The following is a 14,108-nucleotide window of genomic DNA, read 5'->3' as shown; positions in this document are numbered from 1 at the left end:
ATCAGCCTAGCCTTTCACAGGAGCGGGGTAACTGCCCCACCACATTTTGCTTTGAGCAGGGGATTGGACTAGACCTCCTGAGGTCTCTTCTAACCCTAATCTTCTATGATTCGAAAAACTCTACTTTGAATTTAACATAGTTTAAGATGGGCCCCAGTTGCATATTTTTGTTTTTCTTATAACCATTTCTGACTTGTATGCCTCATTACTTGTGTTCACTTAAAATCTCTCTCTTTGAAATTAATAAACTTGTTTTATTGTTTTGTCTAATCCAGTGTGTTTAAATTGAAGTGTTTGGGGAAGCTCTATTTGAGGTGACAAAATCTGTGCACATTATTTCCATTGATGAACTAACAGACCTATATAAATCTGTATTGTCCCTAAGAAGGCTGGGCAGTACAGGACATAGGGGGAAAATCTGGGACGGAAAATGAGTTGGGGTCACCCTGCAGTATAACCAGGCTGGTAAAAGTTCATGTGTGGCTGGCTGCAGCACACAGAGACCAAGCTGGGAATGACTTGCATGCTGGAGGCTGTTTGTGAGCAGTCTGAGACAAACAACTGGGATAAACAACTTACATACCACCTTATGTGCTTTATGACCTTTGTTTGTTACCTCCCCTTGTACCTTGTTTCTGATATCCCAGACAAAACATCCCTATTCATTATTTTGTTACACTCCAAGCTAGTACAAGATAAAATGGTTTATCTGTACTAGCCTTCTGGAATGTATTTAGGTAAATATTTAAGTGCCTGGTAATGCCTATGTTTTAGCAATGCTCGCAGCAACTTTGCCAAGTTCACGTACGGGGAAGTGAACTTGTAAGCATCTGCTTTAATGCATGGCCTGAGTCTGGTTCACAGCCTCTGGTTCAGACCTCAGGTCTTGCACCAAGCCCAGTGTACCAGGCTCTTTCTCCACTACACCTGCAAGGTGCTGAACTCTCTGTTCTGACACAGCAAAACATGTGTGAGTAGTCCCATGGGCTTCAGCAGGGCTCTTGGCATGCTTACAATTAAATATGCATCAGTGATTTACTGCCCCAAGGACAGAGTGTCAAGTACCTTGCAGGATCAAGCCCCCAGAACTCAGGCTAAGGTATCAGAGGGACCCTAAGAGCTGGAAGGGCTCCGTTTACAGGCCAGGGAGGACAGATACCGCTCACTGCATATCTCACCAGTCTGAGAGGGTGGAATGATCTTCCCCAAGACCCAGGGACCATCACAGACCTCATCCACTTCCCATTCCAAGGGCAAGGTGCAGTTCGTTGTCTTTGCCGTCTCTGACATAAACATAGAACAACATGAGTATTAAAAACCAAACAAAAAACCAACCAGGAAACCCCTGCTAATACAAGACACTCCCTCCACTCCACATGCTTTTCCCCCCAGGGAGGGGATGAGAGAACAAACAACACGTGACAGATGTTAGTCATGTTGCTTAAGGCACTACAGGAAAATGCTCAGATACTGCAGTGATCAGGCCAGTATAAGAACTTATATAGAATAGATATGTCAACAAAGGGAAGAAATATTAATGAATGAGATGAGCCAGCCTTTCCCACTGTAAAAGTTCTGACCTGACCACCCATCCCCAGCTCTGCTGGTGCACCGCATTCCTGCCTGCACAGCTCACTGCTACTCCAGTCCTGCAAATGTCACCACGATACTAATCCACCACACTCTTAGACCTGCAGCTCCCACTGTTATCCCAGCTCTGACTTCCTTCTTTGAGCAGAGACTGAGAATTATGCCCAAGTGTGTGATAATGTTATGATTTAGAGGAGAGAGTCTGCTAAATAATTTTTTTTTTTTTTAAATAGCATGATCACCATCATCATAATCCTGGTAGCAGTGATTGTGCTGATCATCGGCTTTGGTGTTTCAGGTATGTGATTACTTCCTGGCAGCATTTTTTGCCCAATCTGAGCATCGTTCTGTTGCATCTCAGTTGGCGTTTTGGAAGCACATGCCACTGGGCAATCATCCTGCTGAAGGATGGACTCCCCTACTCCCCCGGCCCTGTGAGTTTGCTTCAACTGAAATTTTAGGCTTCTTGTTAATCTCAGAATATTTCAGTAGTGGTATGAATCTGTGATAATTTTTTTAACTGAGTCTGGGGTCCTGCATTCTAATCCTAGCTCAGACCCTAGTATGCTGTGTAGTATCTGTCATAGAATCATAGATGATTAAGGTTGGAAGAGACCTCAGGAGGTCATCTAGTCCAACCCCCTGCTCAAAGCAGGACCAACACTAACTAAATCATCCCAGCCAGAGCTTTGTCAAGCGGGCCTTAAAAACCAAGGATGGAGAGTCCACCACCTCCCTAGGTAACCCATTCCAGTGCTTCACCACCCTCCTAGTGAAATAGTGTTTCCTAATATCCAACCTAGACTTCCCCCACTGTAGCTTGAGACCATTGCTTCTTGTTCTGTCATCTGCCACCACTGAGAACAGCTGAGCTCCATCCCCTTTGAAACCCCCCATCAGCTAGTTGAAGGCTGCTATCAAATCCCCCGTCACTCTTCTCTTCTGCAGACTAAATAACCCCACTTCCCTCAGCCTCTCCTCGTAAGTCAAGCCCCCTAATCATTTTTGTTGCCCTCTGCTGGACTCTCTCCAATTTGTCCACATCCCTTCTCTACTGGGGGGAACAAAATTGGACGCAATACTCCAGTTGTGGCCTCACCAGTGTCGAATAGAGGGGAATAATCACTTCCCTCGATCTGCTGGCCATGCTCCTACTAATACAGCTCAATATGCCATTAGCCTTCTTGGCAACCAGGGCACACTGTTGACTCATATCCAGCTTCTCGTCCACTGGAATCTCCAGGTCCTTTTCTGCAGACCTTTCTGAAGTCCTTTTCGGGCAAGTCACTTTGTTGTGTCAGTTTCCCCCTCTGTGGGGAAAAAACAGCATGTGATCATGTAATTAAAGACTGTGTCATAATGCATACGCAAAGGAGGGATGAATTAAGGTTCCACAGGCCACTTTATTTCTGTAATTTCCTGCCTTCTGAGGATTTCTCTTTGGAATCTTAATAGCCTTCTTTTAACATAGTTTGTTTTGTATATAAGTTCCTAGGGGTTTAAAAAGGAAAAAACAGTTCTATTTATAAGCAATTATCATGGCCACCTCTTACAGATTATAATGAGGGTTTGCACTCACAACCTTCAACACTTCAGCACATTTTCAGCTTGCGCTAATTGGGCAGCTCTGCTAGCTGGCAGCAGGCACAGACTGCTATACTCTATGGACCAGCTGCTACAGGATGCATAATACATTATAACAGTGGGTTACATATGCAAGGAAGATCCATTCTACAGTCAGCATAGCCAAGTACATAGAAGCAGTGTGGCTAAATAGAGCTACCAAATTAGAGTGCTAGGTTCTCTTCCTAGTTCTGCTGTAATATCTCAGTGGGGTGTGAAGCCTTGTTCCATAATGTGCATTGTGAAAGACATGGTGAGTGGATGAAGTGAAACGTAATCTTATGATGATCTGGTTCCCAGTTCAGTGCACCTTCCCCAGGACAGTGAAATCTGCTGGTGTGGGATGGAGGAGGGATAGAAGGATCCATTTTGCCTGATTCTATTTGGCTTTTTATACAGCCCTTGGCACTGTAGTACTATCTAAAAGTGCATAAGGTGACATGACTAGCCATCTGTCATGTGTGATTGTTCTTTCTCTCTTCCTCCTCCCATGGAGAAAGTATGTGTGCTTTATGCTTTATTTTGTTTCAAATAATGTAATATGTACACTTTGCTATGTGTACTCAAGACAGCAGGTTGAAGAAATGCCTCTGGGAATGGAAGGGGGTGAGTTTTGTGTGATGCTTCTTTGTTCCTGGGGGAGTTTGTTCCAGTTTTGGATCAGCCTCTGAGAAAGCTGTACAAAGATGAGCTCTAACATTGTGTGGACAATTCCACTGTGCCTGAGGAATGGAGTTGTTAGCTCATTGCAGAGCTCTAGGCAATCTTTTCGGTATCCTGGTACCAAACTACTGAGGACTGAGGCCTTGAACTTGACTTGCTATTCTGTGGGAAGCCAGCCTAAAGAGCAAGGGCAGGTTTGATATCCTTACGGTAGCCCATGTTGCTGAATAGACATGCTGCTGCATTCTAAGCCAATTGGAGTTTTCTGACAGCTGAGGGCTTCCTGCCAAGCTATATGGCATTGCCATAGTCCAGAAGGGAAAAGACAAAGCCATTTATTACTGAGGCCAGGTCATCAGCCGCCAGGATGGGACACAGTCTCCTGAGTAGCTGTAGATGATTGAACATGCTACTTGCAGTTGTTGATAGAACAGGTTGCTTGTCTGTGTCCCATTCAGAAGTCCAGTTCTATGCAACCATAGGAAAGAACTAAGGGGAATCAGGAGGAAGAATTGTATTTACAATTAATATAATCAAATTGGGAGGCGAGTTAGCCAGCCAGGATGGCCCTAAGCAAATGTCTATCTCCACTTCCACAACACATTTGATCCCATCCCTTTTTCAAAAGTGTTATGAATATTATTGATTGTGTAATTTGGTATGTATACTTTCCATTATATAAACCCTTTTAAAATTGGCTTTGTTCACTTGCATTTATTCTTTCCCCATTTAATGCCCTTTAGTTGATTTTTTTCCTCTTATTTCTGCTCTGTTTGTTATCTTTTCTTCCATCTTTTTCGGTCTGTTTTCCTCTCCATATCACTGTTCTCTATTTCCTTCTCTTCTCCTTCTTTTCCCTTTCTATTCTATGTTCTCTTCTTCCTTCTTCCAAATTTCCAGTCTTTCTTCCTCTCCCACTCTCAATTCTTTTTTTAACTTTTTTCTATGTGTATGTACAGCACCTAGCGCAATGTGATCTCATTTGGGGCCCCTAGAAGCTAATGTAATACAAATGAAAATAATAATAAAGGAGACAGAGGCGCTTAACTGTCTGACACAGTATTTGTGGTCTGTTGCCTTATGTACTTGCCTCGTTAGTCATTGGCTAACATATTCCTCCCTTTTAAATTTAGTCTCCTTCCTTCTCTTCTTATTTCTTTCATCTGGATACAGGATGAACCCACCTGCCAGCTTGCCTTGGGTGTGAACCAAAGAGAATAGGAGATGTCATAAATATAAAGGGAAGGGTAACCACTTTTCTGTATACAGTGCTATAAAATCTCTCCTGGCCAGAGGCAAAACCCTTTCACCTGTAAAGGGTTAAGAAGCTAAGGTAACTTAGCTGGCACTACCCAAAATGACCAATGAGAGGACAAGATACTTTCAAATCTCGGGCGGGGGGGGGAAGGCTTGATCTGTCTGTGTGATGCTTTTGCCGGGAACAGATCAGGAATGCAGCCTTACAACTCCTATTAAGTTAGTAAGTAATCTAGCTAGTAATCCTTTTGTTTAATGGCTGATAAAATAAGCTGTGCTGGAGGGAATGTCTATTCCTGTTTTTGTGTCTTTTTGTAACTTAAGGTTTTGCCTAGAGGGATTCTCTATGTTTTGAATCTGATTACCCTGTAAGGTATTTACCATCCTGATTTTACAGAGGTGATTCTCTTACCTTTTCTTTAATTAAAATTCTTCTTTTAAGAACCTGATTGATTTTTCATTGTTCTTAAGATCCAAGGGTTTGGGTCTGTGTTCACCTGTACAAATTGGTGAGGATTCTTATCAAGCCTTCCCCAGGAAAAGGGGTGTAGGGCGTGGGGGGATATTTTGGGGGAAGACGTCTCCAAGTGGGCTCTTTCCCTGTTCCTTGGTTAAAATGCTTGGTGGTGGCAGCATAGGGTTCAAGGACAAGGCAAAGTTTGTACCTTGGGGAAGTTTTTAACCTAAGCTGGTAAGAATAAGTTTAAGGGGTCTTTCATGCAGGTCCCCACATCTGTACCCTAGAGTTCAGAGTGGGGAAGGAACCTTGACAGGAGAGTTCTGTCCTAGAAGGAAAAGACCCTGAGTTAGGGATTCATTGGGCTGCCAGCCCATCAATAGGCTCCTAACAGAACAAGGAGCAATGGTCTCAAGTTACAGTGGGGGAGATCTAGGTTGGATATTAGGAAACACTATTTCACTAGGAGGGTGGTGAAGCACTGGAATGGGTTACCTAGGGTGGTGGTGGAATCGCCATCCTTAGAGGTTTTTAAGATCTGGCTTGACAAAGCCCTGGCTGGGATGATTTAGTTGGGGTTGGTCCTGCTTTGAGCAGGGGGTTGGACTAGATGACCTCCTGAAGTCTCTTCCAACCCTGATATTCTATGATTCTAAGGTAGATTCAGCTCTGCCTCTGAGCATGATGGGAAATAATCACATTAAAAACCTCCTACTGTCTCCCTAGGGTACTTTGGGTGAGAGAGCCTGTAGAGGAGTATTGCACAGAAAGAGGATCTGGCTCAGGCAAGGAGTTTGTTCCCAAGGTGATCTGCTAGGACAAAAGCTGGGGACTCTGTGGAGATCTGCTGCTCTGTAATGGAGGCCAGTAGCCTGAAGAAGGCAAATGCTGATTTGCTAGATCCCACTACTGGTGGAATGTATGTTGGCCTTTTTATTTTTCTCTTGAATGTTACATCTCTGTAGAATGAGGAGTTTGCTGTTTGCAGTATCTTTTGTAAGTACCTACACCTGTGGAAGGAATATAAAGAGACCCTGAGCAACAAAAGCTTTTGTCAAAAGCCATTTATATCTGCACTTTTAAAAAAAGAGTCAGTGAGAAAAATCCCCTAGAAAGGGAATCAAGCTAGTAGAGAACATGCTTTTATAACTTTTATCGAAATGATTTTCTCTTGTCCTTTGGGGAGGAACTGCTTTTCAGAGTGGGAAGGTACGTTGTAATAACACCCCAAAGAGCTTTGTAAAAAGCGTTTTTACGAAACACAACTCAAGAACCAGATTCCAGTAGCACTAGCCACACCAGGATCTGCAGTAGCCAGCTGCTAGTGCCCTTCTGAGGTGGTTAAAAGCATTCTGCCTCTGGCTTGGTCGTTCACATTGCAGCAAGAGCCTGTTAATGCCCAGGGTGTTCTGGCTTGCTGCTGTCCTTTACCCATCACATTGTCATGGCACTGAACGTGTGCTCTTTCATTGCAGGGAGACGCTACATCAGTGTCACCACACTAACCTCTGCTGGGAACATTGGGGAAGATGGCATCCTGGGCTGCACTTTTGAACCTGACATCAAGCTCAGCAACATAGAGATTCGGTGGGCTAAAGCTGGGGTCTCTGGGACGGTGCATGAGTTTAAAGGTGGCAAGGACCATCTAAAGGACCAGGATGAAGTGTTCAAGGGCCGGACAGCGGTGTTCGCAGAGCAGGTGATTGGTGGGAACGCCTCCTTGATGCTGAGAGATGTGCAGCTCTCCGATGCTGGTGCTTACAAGTGCTCTGTCACCACATCCAAAGGGAATGGAGAAGCAGGGCTGGAATATAAGACCGGAGGTGAGGAAAACCTAGTGAGAGAGCCAAAAAAAACCAAGCCAAACCCAGAGGAGTTGTTTCCGGAATTCTGTTATTTGTGACAGGCCCGGCTAATGCAGATAGGCACCATGCAAACTGAGCCGCACTGCTCTGCTCATACACCAGAATCCTCACATTTAGCATCCTCTTCTATTCCAGTCCAGGGTCCCCCCAGAGCTCCACCAACTCATTTCTGTCCAAACATGCAGCACATCCTTCTCTAACAGGCCTTGGACACTGTACACCTCTGTCAAGTCCCTCACTCCTGACCCTCAGCCCTACTGCTATTTCAGTGCTGGGGCCACTCCACCACTACAGGTCTGCCCATGCTCCTCAATCCTAACCTGCAATGGCTGCTGCTATTCCATTCCTGAGCCTCCTGCCACAAATCACGCTGTGAAGTGGGCAAACTCCCTCAGGCAATCAAGGACAGTGTGCTAAATCCCGTCAACTTGCATTGGTACCTGTAGGGCAGTAAAATGAATCCAGGATTCTGGAGACGGGTGGCAAGTCACACTACAGCCAACTCTGGAATTCAGGTTCCAGAGCTGTGCAAGCTTCCATTTAAACATATATGTGACCTCCCTGCATGACAGTTTTTGATGATCCCTTTGGAACTACAAGGGTAAATCCAGGTATATCTCCCAAATTTACCAGTCCTTTTCTGTGCTTCCTTCTGTCTCAACTGTTCCTGAGACTTGCTGCATCTTCCCTGTGGTTCTCTAGCAAAACATTTGAGTAAGGAGAAACGTGGGACTAGCTAAGTAATTCACTGTGGGGAATCTGAGGTTTGTCTCCTGCTTCAGAAATTGGAGGGTGTTTGAGACCTGGGAGTTGACAGGTTACTCTGCTCCTAGCGGAAGCAGTGCTGCCTGTCATAGGAGACTAGTGAAACAGTCGCTTTCTTCTAACACTGAACAAGGAGCTTTATTAGGCGTTGTCTACCCTGGGATTTTTGCATGACACCTGCTGCAGATTCTGCCATGTCAAGGGTATTCTCAAAAAACAGCCAGTTTCCTCTCCCTTTGTGCCACTCAGGGAGCAGATCAGGACAGAGAATCTGGCCTTCGGGCCTTAATTAGTCCTTCTTTGTGCTAACTGTTCTAATTCACAGGGCTTTGTTTTACTGTGTAGATCTGTAAAATCATGCTAAGTTACAGTACCTGGAGCAAACTTCTTGTAGAGAAAATATTTCTTTCATCAGTGACATTTTTGCATTCTGCAGGGTATTCCTGACATATCAGAATGAATTTGTGCAGCAGTTTGCTGTCCCCTTCATGCTCCCACTCGACTATACTGTAGATCTCTAATCAATGATTTCACCCACTGTGATCTGTCCACACTTCCCCTTGCTTCCAGGAAAATTTGAAAGCACTGCAGCAACCTCCTTCCATTCTCTGCCAGAATGAGGCATCTCGAATTATCCGTGGCCAGAAGTGTATTGCTGTAGGTCAAAGGATAAGAGGGTAGGGAAAGTAAACAAGAGAAATGAATGTAGAAGAGTTTCCTTGGAGCTTCCAAAGAAATTCAGGGACTTCCCCTCCCTTTCCATGTCTTTGCTCTGGGAAATAAAATTATTTTTAAATGCCCCATTTAGAAACATAATTTAACTTTTCCTCCATTGACTGTTTTTGCTTTTCTCGGTTGCTCAGCTGACTACATAAAGGGCCTGATTCTAACTTCATACATGCAACACTATTTATAGAATCGAACCAGCGGCCTGGTAGCGATTTCATAGGAATCCAGGTGGCTCTTGTGTAATAATAATTAGATTTTATTAATTATTGAGTGACTGCATTTTCTTTCCATAGCTCAGATCATAACTAGAGCCATGTGAACTACTTCTAGCAAGGAACTGATGGTCACATCTGGAGCCCCCTCTTCTGTTTGCCAGTTTTCTACAAACTTTGATATTTGGTAATTTGTTCATTATTCAAAAACAATAAGAAAAAATATTTATTCTAACATTAGTGCCAATGGGTTGGTCATATCATGGCTATTGTGTCAAATGTTTATTAGTGGATCCTTGTGATTGTTCACCTAGTAATGCTGTAGTTTCTGCTCCATGATTGGAGGCCTGAAACTTTTTAAAAATAGGCTTTAAATTACTATAACATTGTCATGTTGAAGATGGTCATGCAGATACTTCCAGGGCAAGCCTTTGCACTGTCAAATATTCACATGAGTATCTGTGACACGTTTTACTTTGTATGAACATTTTAGTTAAATTCATCTAAATCTTTGACACAGGCTGGTCGTCTTTAATCCAGCCACATTTGCAGAAAGTGAATTAACATGGTTGTGGATAGCATTGCTGCTAATCTGAAGGTTTAATCATACAAAAGTTCACCGTATTCACCTAGCAGTAGTTATAACTAGCTTTCCATTACTAGCTTGATATGTTTTTTTGTTTTGGGTGGTTTTTTTTGTTTAAGCCTTCCTCAGAAAACACACTTTCTAGCTAGAATTTCTTAGGGGTGCTCTCCTGCTAGAGGAGACTTTTTCAGAGCTATTTCAAGCTAACCAGACACAATATTTTTGAAGACATGGGATTAGCATAATTGTATTTTCAAAATCAAAAATCAGGGACACGGCGGTGACATTTTTAGGGTCACAAAATAGTTATAGAAAAGGCAAAAATGCACTTTACAAATGCGTATTGGTGTTGCTATTGCCAGCTTGTGACTAAAGAGTGGCACAAACATAATTCTTGGAGTGGAGAATAGTTGTTCAGTACTGTAGTATTCTGAATTAGTTTATGATGAAACACTACATTCACTTTGAGGGAGTCTACACTCATTTGACTTTTCTCTGCAATCCAGATACTGTTCATCACTTTGAACACACATTCCACATGACTTTGTTCCTGGTAACACACAGCAATGAAAAAAACCAGGACAAACTATGAGTGGCATGGTAAAGCTGGTATATGTGTCTCTTTTACATAAGCCCATGCGTTCAAAAGCGCTCAACACTCACAATTAGGGCTAAATTTTCAATTGTGAATGCTGAGCGCTTCTGAAAAATTCTGCCATAATAATCAAATCTATCACTACTATAAATGAGTACAACGCCACTGAGGTCAAGAGTATTTCACCTGCTTATGTCATCTTTGGATCTGTGTTATGCCTGTAAGAGCTTATTTTCACTAAAGTGCTTTATGGCTTGTACGTCACTGGATGGAGTTACCATGAGTCAGTACCTGCACGTGGCAGCCATTTTTAATGTGCTTGCTGTTGCACCCACACTAGTGTTGCCCTCAGCCATGTGAGTGGCAATGTCTTCTGGGCATGTATCTCAGAGTTCGCAGACCCAGGCCACATCGCAGTGCTTTGAGGTGACCTTTGGGGACACCCTCATGAGCAGCTAGGGGAATTGTGAGAGGAGAGGTCAAACTCTTGCAGCTTTCACAATCAGAGGACCCTTCCCCCACAACCACCCATCACTGTTGGGAAAAAAAAAAAATCCCCCAATTCCTTTTGGGCTGGTTCTCCACGATAATCATGGGTTCAGAAGTCACCAACTTTTTTAAAAGTTCCAGTCCAACCACATGGGCCCCAGTTGCAGGCGAACTTATTTTAGAGACTAATCTGCAAACACTCTTTCTGGAGCATGGAGGCTGCACAAGCCCAAGACCTGTCACCTCTGGTATAGCAGGGGTTGCAGCCTGACCAGCTGACAGCCTGACAATGGGGGACTGAATAAGACGAATGGGCCTGCCATACTTGGTTGAGTGAAGGGCTGAATGGACTTCTGGTGGGTGAAGTGCACACAGGCAAGCAGTATTATTATACCAGGCCCAAGGGCACAGAGTAGTGGGACTACATTGTTCTTCAGACCTAGGCTGGGCAGCCGTGGTTCTAAAAGCTCACATAAGGAAGGCTGCTTTTCTGGAACTCTTTTGAAGAGCTCACACTGGCCCTGAAGCACCAGAGTACCAGGAGGAGAGCCTTGTTCTCTGTGCAAAAGCTTGTGGCAATTGGCCTGGAGGAAGTGGCCACCTCTGATTGGTGCAGGTCACTTGGGGACCAGTTTGGGGTCAGTAAATCCACTATGGATTCTGCAGTGCTGGAACTTTGTGATGCTATAAATCAATAGTCCCCAAACTTTTTACCTCCCCCCTCCCCCACACACACCCTACCTACCTACTTCTGGGAGGGGGAATGAGGACGGGGTAAGGAGGTCGAGGCTGGGGCCACAGCTGGGGGCAGAGGTGGGAGTGAACCCTTGGCTGGGACCCTTGATGTGGGGGCTGGCAGCCATGGCCAGGAAAGGATCCCCGGGCACGGGGCTGGCAGCCACAGCCAGAAGCAGATCCCTGGGCCACGTGGCTGGCAGCTGGGGCCAGGAGCGGAGCTGGGTGGTGCTCCCTCCTTGCCCCCAGATTAAAGACCTCTGCTATAAATGGTATGCTGCAGGAATGCATGGTGAGGGTGGCCAAAGTAGTTCTACAAGCACATTTGCCTGTTTTTCTTGAATATATTTTCTCTCCCCTGTTATGAGAAATATTCTCAGAAGAGGGGGAAGTGGCCAGTTGACTAAAGGGGAAACAGTGGCCCTGACTCTACAGTTTAATCAAGTGCCAACTGGAAAACTAAGAGAAATGTTTTCCCCAGAGGCTGTAAGGTTCAGGCAGGTGCCTCAGTGGAACTTGTTAGCTTGATAAACCAAGTTGCTCAGGTATAAGGAACTTTGGGATATTCTGTATTCAGTCCCAGACATAGTTAATTGCATGGAACTCTGCCTGCCATGGAAGGATGAAGACTGGTGCTTGAATCTCTGGTTTCAGGGTAAGTACTTAGATGTTACGGTAATAGGCCCTCTAGAAATACGATACAGCAGACAGGCACAGTCGGTATTTTATACCAGATGCCTAGAGGGTCCAGTTTTGTTCACCACTCTTCTCTTTTAACTGATTCTACAGCCTTCAGCTCTCCAGAGATGCATGTGGATTACAACAGCAGCATGGACACCCTGCGGTGTGAGGCTCCTCGGTGGTTCCCGCAACCTGTTGTGGTTTGGACCTCACACAATAACACCAGGGACAACTTATCTGAGGTCTCCAACACCAGCTTCAAGCTGAACTCTGAGAATGTGACTATGAATGTGGTATCTGTTCTGCACAACATCACAGCTAATACTACCTATACCTGTGTTATCAAGAATGACATTGCCAAAGCTACAGGGGACATCGAAGTGACAGGTACATTCCAGCACCACTTAAAGGCATTAGACATGGGCTGAAGATGTGTTAACAACTGCATGGGGGCTTACGTGGTATGGAATTTGGAGTGAGCTACAGAGCCTTTCCAGTTGCTGGTTCCAATCCAGACCCCAGCTAGGATAGGCTGGATGGCTCAGGGGGACTATGGGACCTTTCACCTCCCAGTTGCTTGTTCTAAATCTGGTCCTAGCTTAGGGCTTGTCTACACATACAGAGCTTCAACTGCGCAGTCGCACTGCTGAACCACGTTAGTGAAGCGGCGTAGTTAATCTGTGAGAGGCAGTAGCTACGTTGATTGGAGAAGCTCTCTCATCAACATAGCGCTGTCTACAGCAGGGTTAGGTCGGTATAACTGCATCGCCCAGGGCAGTGGATTTTTCACACCTCTGAGTGATGTAGTCATACCAATGTAAGTTTGTGGTGTAGACCTGGTCTTAGTCAAAGGGAAATTTATCTAAGCCTACCTGAAAATATTCTCATTGAGTAAGAAAGTCCACAGATCCACTGCGATGAGTCTTCAGCCTGCATGTAATTGGGGGTAGAACTGGACCTGTCAGGCACTGACACTAGGGGAATAGACTGACTGTTGAGAACTTCCATATCTGGGATCATTCCATTTGATGGTCTCTCATTAGAGACAGCGTTCACTATAGCTTGACAAGACAAATGGTCTCTCCTGCTGCGGAGCACGGCAATAGAGGTGACAGTGAAAACTTTTGGAAATTTGAAACTGTTTGAGGAGCTCTCCATGGGGATACTTTCCTCTAACAAAAAAGCAACTTCTATCTGGCGACTGCAGCTGTTCCGTTTGTTTCAAGAGTGGATTGCATCTTTTGGACCTTGTTTTGAAGAAAGGAAATTTTCAGATAAACTTAGACAAGTTTTCCTACTCTTCACCATGCTGAGGTCCACAGAACTGTCACAATGGGAATTTCACAGCAGTGTCCTTGCAGAGTGGGAAGCAGGATCATCCTTTACCCATGGCTATTAAAGAAAGGAAACTCTGGATGCTTATCTTCCCCATGGTGGGGACAAATATGTGAATAAGACAATTCCCTTCAGTCTTTTTTCTTCATTTATAGATTCCAGCATCAAGACGACTGTTCATTTGCAGCTACTGACCATGAACATGGCATCAGCCTCCTTATCCCCTCTTGCCCTTTACTGGATACTTCTACCTCTCCTGTACCTGATGGCTTTGTAGTGCTTGATCTCCATAAAGAAATGTGAAGAGGAGTTGGAACTGGAGGTAAGATTGGAAGGAGAAGTGCAGAGGACAGATGGGTGTGTGGAGACTGTCATTACTGAGCCTTATTAAAGCAACAGGTTGGATCCCAGACCTCTGTGGCTATGGTAGTAGCTCTTTTTGCTGGCTGAATCCTTCCCCCACCCTTCTGCTTTTGAAGCTAGCATTACCAGCAGGAGAGTGAATTTGTGTGTGGGGGGTGGAGGG

At 44.7% G+C, this 14,108-nt stretch overlaps 1 protein-coding gene across 1 annotated transcript; it reads left to right on the top strand.

Annotated features, from left to right (window-relative positions):
- Window positions 1–1,824: 1,824 nt before the first annotated feature.
- On the top strand, window positions 1,825–13,859 carry VTCN1 (V-set domain containing T cell activation inhibitor 1). Its single transcript, XM_077807344.1, has 4 exons — window positions 1,825–1,888; window positions 7,066–7,413; window positions 12,356–12,634; window positions 13,738–13,859. The coding sequence occupies exons 1-4, from the start codon at window positions 1,825–1,827 to the stop codon at window positions 13,857–13,859; spliced, it is 813 nt and encodes a 270-aa protein (XP_077663470.1).
- Window positions 13,860–14,108: the final 249 nt, after the last annotated feature.

Source organism: Eretmochelys imbricata, chromosome 1, assembly GCF_965152235.1.
Source record: "Eretmochelys imbricata isolate rEreImb1 chromosome 1, rEreImb1.hap1, whole genome shotgun sequence".
In the NCBI taxonomy this organism is placed as follows: Eukaryota; Metazoa; Chordata; order Testudines; family Cheloniidae; genus Eretmochelys; species Eretmochelys imbricata.
Note: the sequence above shows the minus strand (reverse complement) of the source record. Positions and strands in the feature narration are given on the sequence as shown.